This window comes from Acartia tonsa, chromosome 4, assembly GCF_053477335.1.
Source record: "Acartia tonsa isolate MP-2025a chromosome 4, ASM5347733v1, whole genome shotgun sequence".
NCBI classification, from domain to species: domain Eukaryota; kingdom Metazoa; phylum Arthropoda; class Copepoda; order Calanoida; family Acartiidae; genus Acartia; species Acartia tonsa.
The window spans coordinates 53,619,738-53,627,046 of record NC_137263.1 but is presented as its reverse complement, the minus strand read 5'-3'; the positions used below and the strand labels follow the sequence as shown (position 1 = coordinate 53,627,046).

The 7,309-nt window shown below is 34.4% G+C and overlaps 1 protein-coding gene across 1 annotated transcript; it reads left to right on the top strand.

Moving 5' to 3' along the window:
• The first annotated feature begins 166 nt into the window (after window positions 1-166).
• LOC145315543 (uncharacterized) lies at window positions 167-6,685 on the top strand. Its single transcript, XM_080155526.1, has 2 exons — window positions 167-836; window positions 6,642-6,685. The coding sequence occupies exons 1-2, from the start codon at window positions 218-220 to the stop codon at window positions 6,683-6,685; spliced, it is 663 nt and encodes a 220-aa protein (XP_080011652.1). The 5' UTR covers window positions 167-217.
• Window positions 6,686-7,309: the final 624 nt, after the last annotated feature.

The following is a 7,309-nucleotide window of genomic DNA, read 5'->3' as shown; positions in this document are numbered from 1 at the left end:
TAGTCCATTCACACTTGACACCCCATAATTCCCCCACCCCCCTCCTCCTATTAAAATTTCCAAATTTCTCCCTCTTTTGTGCAATATTTGTTATAGAATTGTTTAAATTTTTAAGGAGGGGGGGGGGGGTAGGGTGAGGGGGGGTTAAATTTTTGAGTAGTTCATCCAAATAACAATAATATCAGTTTATTATAAAACCTCCGACCAGAAAGACATCATGAAGTCAAGGCATTACCCTGCCCTGCCATTTCCACAAAGTTATCACGATTATGTATTAAAATCAACACATAATGCTGTAATAAAACCAGTTAAAATTGAACAATTAATGGCAAAAACTAATGATACTATGATCAACAAGTATAAAAGTGAGCATCCGCGCGAAGAATCACGCACAGAACAATATAGAAAGTACATGAAACCTCTTTTGGAGCGAAAACGTCGAGCCCGCATCAATAAATGCCTGGACGAACTAAAAGATTTGATGCTTAATGTTGCCGCTAGTAGCAGCCAAGGCAACCAGAATCATAAAGGTCTTGATTCTAAACTTGAGAAAGCTGACATATTAGAAGTTACAGTCAATTATCTCAGAGCATTAAAGCAGACCAACAGCCTGGTGTTGAATGAAAATCACATGGAACATGAAAACTCTAGAAGATTATTCCAAATCGGCTATCAAGCTTGCGGCGATGACGTGACCCAATTTTTATCCGGCGTAGCCGCCCATCAGCCGGCTAGCAGGACGGCAGCCGATAATCTTGTAAAAAGTGTTTTAGCCGCATCTCACACTACCAAAAATTATCAAAAATCAGAAATAGAAAATCCACCAAATTTTATGCGTAACAGTGAACCCAAATTATTAAACAATAATAATGATTTAAAATTTTGTATGGCAGAGGGTGGGGCCCCTATTAATTTGACCCTAACCAATCAAAACGAGGGCGTTCAGTGTAATATAAACAAGGATGACAACATCCATAAGTAGCGAAGCACAAAAAATCGTGGATGGAAATACGTAAAAGTAGATTTAAAGTGTATTTATTCCAAAAAAGTTTGAAAATTGGACCAAAAACACCAAATATATGGGGAAATACAAATATATGGCCAAAAACCTGATAAAAGGCAGTCTGACAGCCATGGTTGTTTTCTTTTAACAACGGGAAATCTAATTTTGATATCTATAACTGAAAAAATTTTGAAAATCGGACCATAAACACTGAAGATATGGAGAATAATGTGATAAATACAAAAATAGCCTAAAACCTGCAAAAAGGCAGTCTGGCCGTCATGGATGTTTTCTTTACACGACGGGAAATTTAATTCTCATATCTATAACTGAAAAAATTTTGAAAATTGGACCATAAACACTGAAGATATGGTGGAAATGTGAAAAATACAAAAATAGCCTAAAACCTGCAAAATGGCAGTGTAGCTGTCATAGTTGTTTTCTGTAAACGACAGGAAATTTAATTTTGATATCAATAACTGAAAAATTTTGAAAATCGGACCATAAACACTGAAGATATAGAGAAAAATGTGAAACATACAAAAATAGCCTAAAACCTGCCAAAACGGGGTCCGACCGCCCTTGATGTTTTATAGTTAATTGTGCTCCTTAATAATGGGAATGTTGTCAAAAAATTTCAGCTGTCTATCTTTAATAGGAGCCGAGAAAATCACGTTTCCCCTATTCTGTCTTACACGGACAGACGGACGGACAGACGGACGGACAGACGGACGGACGGACGGACGGACATTTCGAATTATAGAGTAGCTTCGCTACTAAAAAGGAGGAATCTTGGAGGCCCTGGTAACCAAAATTAATAACATTTTGTATAATATGTTTTTTAATATTCTTCCATAATAAAGTTTTCAATTCTGTGATGTAAAAATTGTTCATTTTGTTATTATTTGTTTAAATCATAAAATACATACATTTAAATAAAAAACAAGGATGACAACATCCATAAGTAGCGAAGTACAAAAGTTCGTGGATGGGACTGACGGTCAAAAACCTGCAAAAAGGCAGTCTGACCGTCATTGTTGATTTCTTCAAATAACCGGAAATTTGATTTGATATCTTTAACTGAAAAAATTTTGAAAATCGATTAATAAACACCAAAGATATGGGGGAAAATGTAAAAAATATAAAATAGCCAAAAACCTGCAAAAAGGCAGTCTGACCGTCATTGTTGATTTCTTCAAATGACCGGAAATTTAATTTGATATCTTTAACTGAAAAAAATTTTGAAAATCGGTCCATAAACACCAAAGATATGGGGGAAAATGTAAAAAGTATAAAAATAGCCAAAAACCTGCAAAAAGGGACTCTGACCGTCATTGTTGTTTTCTTCAAACGATGGGAAATTTGATTTTGATATCTTTAACTGAAAAAAGTTTGAAAATCGGACCATAAACACCAAAGATATGGGGGAAAATGTAAAAAATATAAAAATAGCCAAAAACCTGCAAAAGGGCAGTCTGACCGTCATAGTTGGTTCTCCAAACGACGGAAAATTTAATTTTGATATATCTAACTGAAAAAATTTTGAAAATCGGACCATAAACACCAAAGATATGAGGAAAAATGTGGAAAATAAAAAAATAGCCTAAAACCTGCTAAAAAGCCGTCCGACCGCCATTGACGTTTTATAGTTATTTGTGCTCCTTAATGATGGGAATGTTGTCAAAAAATTTCAGCTTTTTATCTTTTATAGGAGCTGAGTAAATCTCATTTCCCCCATAGCGTTACGGACTGACGGACTGACGGACTGACTGACGGACTGACGGACGGACGGACAAAGTGAATTATAGAGTAGCTTCGCTACTAAAAATTTCTTTTATTGGTTAGTTAAAATTACATCTATAAAAAGTGATGCTTTTATAAAATTACCGTTGCGGCTCGTCCGTCTGTAACGGAAAGCATTTGTCATTATATTAGGCATGTAAAAAAATTATATATCTATTAAATATCTTGCATGGATATTCCTATAACAACTGGGTACGATTAAAGTTCTGCTTATTAAGTTCTGACACTCTACAAGTGTTTAAGTTCATTTGTCTTATTGTCTGAAATAGAGCCTCGCCTTTTGTAATCATTAATTTGTAAAAGCTCTTCTATAATAAGTGTCGGCCCGTACGTCCGTCCCTCCGTAACGGTTAGCTCTTTTAGTTTATTACTTTGCAATTAGGTTGTCGAACATTATTTAATTCTTATTCTTACTCTACATTAAGATGGTTTATTCTCTCTCATATAAAAAATTTGCTCAAAGAACGTGTCCTAAGTATTGTAATTTTTTTAAATAGCTAGTCGGTGCTTTTAGTAAGTAGTAGATGTAAAATGATCCATAGAATTTATATATGCAATCTTTTTTTTTGCAGACCTCTTATTTTTGAAGTGATTTATTTTTTTAGATTAAGTTGGTTTTAAGGTACTAAAACGCAACAAAAAAAAAGAAGAAAATTGTCATTAAGAACAAAAATAGTAAGGTCTTTAATTTGACACCCTATGTTTTTAATTCTGTTGAGTAATTATTGAAAAAATTCATTTTATTGAAGCCCGGTGATTCAAAACTTTGAACTTTGGGAGCTCGTCACGAATGGGTTAAACAAAAATCACAAAAGTTAGGACACCTTCTTCTAAACAGGCTTTACGTGGGGGGGAAGGGGGTTGGGTGTTAAACATAAAGTCAATCCCCCGACAAAAGAAAACTCAGAAGACCAACATCCCTTTAAGAAAATTTATTGCACGCTAACTTCGGATCTAGTGCAGTTGACGGAAAAAGTTGGTGGTACCGATTATCTCCAAAAATCTATGAATTTTAAAGCCTTCTTACGGCCAAATGGTAGAACGTACATGTCATGCCCTCACATCGAGTTAAGCAACATAAGAGTCTTAAAAATATAGAATAGCCATGATCCACTGATGCACATGGAAAACGCGGAAAATTATGCTTTTTCGCGCATTTATGTGTACTGCGAGATAACGTTATTGATTATTGATTAATGATTATTTCAAACTATTTGAGGCCTTCTTATGGCGTTATGTTTTTTTGGGAATGTGTTGTCCTGCAGGACTAGTTTATCTGAGGGGTTTCAGACTCGACAGGCAATTTTAGGGAAAGAGAGTATTTCTTACTCAGTCTAGTTAGTGCAGGGTTGCAGTTTTTTTTCGATTAATCATTGCTCTGAATGTATGTGTTCTAAATAGTTTGTATTGTATTGCATTGGTTATATGAAGCTTATTCTTTAATGAAATGATAAGATATGACGGATTCTTTATTATCTGTTCAGGGTCAATAGCCTATCACGAAAAAAACCTCATATACAATGTTTTGAGAAGATTGGATAGTAATGGTACACCCCTCCCCCCTGAATTTAATAAAGTTGAATATAAGAGGGAAGGGAGGGGGATATGTTTTATTTCCTATGCCTAACCCCTACAGATTACCATGCTGGGCCTTAATCCGGTGCCTTAACCCTGCGGGGCTACCCAGTAACAAATATAATCTAACCTAACCGACCAGAAGTAAAAAATAGCAAACAAAAAACCACCCCCCTTTCTTATTTTTAACTTATTTCAAAATTAAGAGGGGTGTTATCAGTGCTTATCAAGGGTTTTTGTGTAAAAGCACCAATTTCCAAAGTTAGAATTGTTGGCTTACATGCTTTTATCATTTGAGAAAACATATGATAAACATAGGATTTTTCTTAACCCATTAGTGACGAACCTGGTATTAAAACCCGGTTCCGAAAAATGAAAAAAAAAAAACAGTTTCCGGCTTCATAATTGCATCATTCTCAGTATGATACCCCCCTCTACTACCCTGGCTTTCATTTCCCCCTGAAGCAGGCAGTTTAGCTTACTTCCGCTTGCCGGTATAGATCAACAAAATTTGAAAATCATGAAAATTCAAAATACCCTTCTAACTTTTTTGTTTTTATAGTAAAGTTGCTGATTTTTTTCGTGAAATCTAATGTTTATTGACAAGTACATCTATTTGTTAATTCGTTTTATTCAAATTATTATTTTCTATATGATTTTTTTATTGTTTTTTTACACCCTACTTTTGTGTATGTCGGGTTTTAAAACTTTGACAAACGGGCTTTTTTACCCGAAACGGCCGAAATAACCAGGTTTTTACTACAAAACCGGGTTTTAATGCCGGCGGAAACCGCCCAAATAATGCCTGGTTGGTATTTATGGCCAGGCCGAACCGGTTTTTTTTGCAACTTTCCTGTGCACGCCACTAGAGCAAAACAAAAAAATTGGAATTCCGTTTTTACCATTATAAAGCTTCCCTGAGATTTTCAGCTCGATTGGCCCATAAAAGTGGCGCTCGGCTTGGGTTAATGGCACTTTTCATACCATTTTTGTTATAATTTCAGGAAACATAATAAAAAGAGGATTTTTCTTTATGGCACTTGTCCTAAAATTTTTGTTATCATTTGAGAAAATATAATAAAAAGAGGATTTTTCTTTATGGCACTTGTCCTAAAAATTTTGTTGGTTTATCAGTTGTGAGAATATAATAAAAGTAGGATTTTTCTTTGTGACACTTGTCCTATATTTTTTGTTATCATTTGAGAAAATATAGTAAAAAGAGGATTTTTTCTTTATGACACAACGTCCTATAATTGTTGTTGTTATTTGAGTAAAAATATAAAAATTAGAGGATTTTTCTTTATGGCACAATGTCCTATAATTTTTGTTGGTTTATCAGTTGTGAGAATGTAAGAATCAGATAGACCATGTTTCAGTAATTTAGGGAAAGTTAAATGCTTCAAGCATATCCTAATAAGTTTTACTATTCTGTTATTTTAGTTCTAAACTAGCGGGTGGAATCAAAAATCAACCCCCCCCCCCCAATTTTCAATTTTAGTTTTTAAAAGAAATATTAGATTTTTTGTTACGAGGGGGGGGGGGGTCAAGGAGGCGATTTCATTTGGGAGGGTGGTGGTAACCTTACCCAAAATAATTATATACCTTCCCAGGGCCTATGTGAAGCTACCCTATAAAGAAGAACCACATCGGTTCAGCTATTAGCGAGATTAGCAAGAGAGACAGCTAGATAGACAGACAAAGATCCTGGAACTTTTATATAAGGATAAAAACAGTTTTAAAACAAGGAATTAGGGATAAAAGTGTTATCATTTTTTGTTGGTACCTTAAGATCTCGCTAACAACTGAACAGATTGAGTATTTTAAGGACTTAGGACATTCTTCTGCATATAAATTGTCGTTTATTTAGCTTGATAATATGGACCTCATTTATTGGTCATTTTGTATATACAAGAGGGGAGAGGATTGAATTGGATGGGAGTTATGTTTATCTTAGCTAGCTGCGAGCTTTATGAGAGTACATGAAAATCTGGTGCAACATTCAAGTAATAATATATCCATTATTGTGACCTCTTTCATGAAATGTTTTTTGTGTATTTGCTTGTCTTGATATTCCTGGTTAAGAAGTGCTATAACAAGTGACTTGAGACACTGCTAAGGCCTACCTTCCCACGACCCTAGACAATAGATATAATATTACTAGACCACTACACCAATAGAGAAAATACTACTAGACAATTACTTGAAACACTGTTGAGGTCTACCTTCCTACGACCCTTGACAATAGAGATAATATTACTAGACAGCTTTGCCAACAGGTATAATACTACTAGACAAGTGTCTTGAGACAATGTTAAGGCCTACCTTCCCACGACCCTAGACAATAGAGATGATATTACTAGAATACTACGCCAATAGAGATAATACTACTAGACAATTAATCGAGACACTGCTACTAAGGATTAACTTTACAGAAGAATCCTAGACAATAGAAATAATATTACTAGACAACTTCGCCAATAGAGATAATACTACTAGACAATTAGACAAATACTTGAGTCACTGATAAGGCCTATTCCCCACGAACCTAGAAGACTATAGAGATAATATTACTAGACAATTACTTAAGAATTGCTAAGGCGAACCTAGACAATAGAAATAATATTACTAGACAACTACACTAATAGAGTTAATACTACTAGACAATTGCTTGAGACACTGCTAAGGCTTTATTAATATGCTTGTATGTTACTTAGAATCTCTAAAACAGATAGACAAATCAAACTATGTACTAGCTATACTAGAAAGAAATATATTAGTATTAATATAATCTTGATTATCAACTTTATAATCAGCTGTAGCTTCATTAATAGCTTTCTTACATGCTATATTAATATGACTGTATGTTACTTAGAATCTCTGAAACAGTGAAATGAATGAAACTATGGAGTAGCTAAAAAATAAGTATAT

Excerpts from the sequence above, each read along its gene's own strand:
- LOC145315543 (XM_080155526.1), top strand. The coding sequence starts at position 218 with ATGAAGTCAAGGCATTACCCTGCCCTGCCATTTCCACAAAGTTATCAC. Across the intron at positions 837-6,641 it reads AAATCCACCAAATTTTATGC|ACAGCTTTGCCAACAGGTAT; the intron begins GTAACAGTGAAC and ends TAATATTACTAG.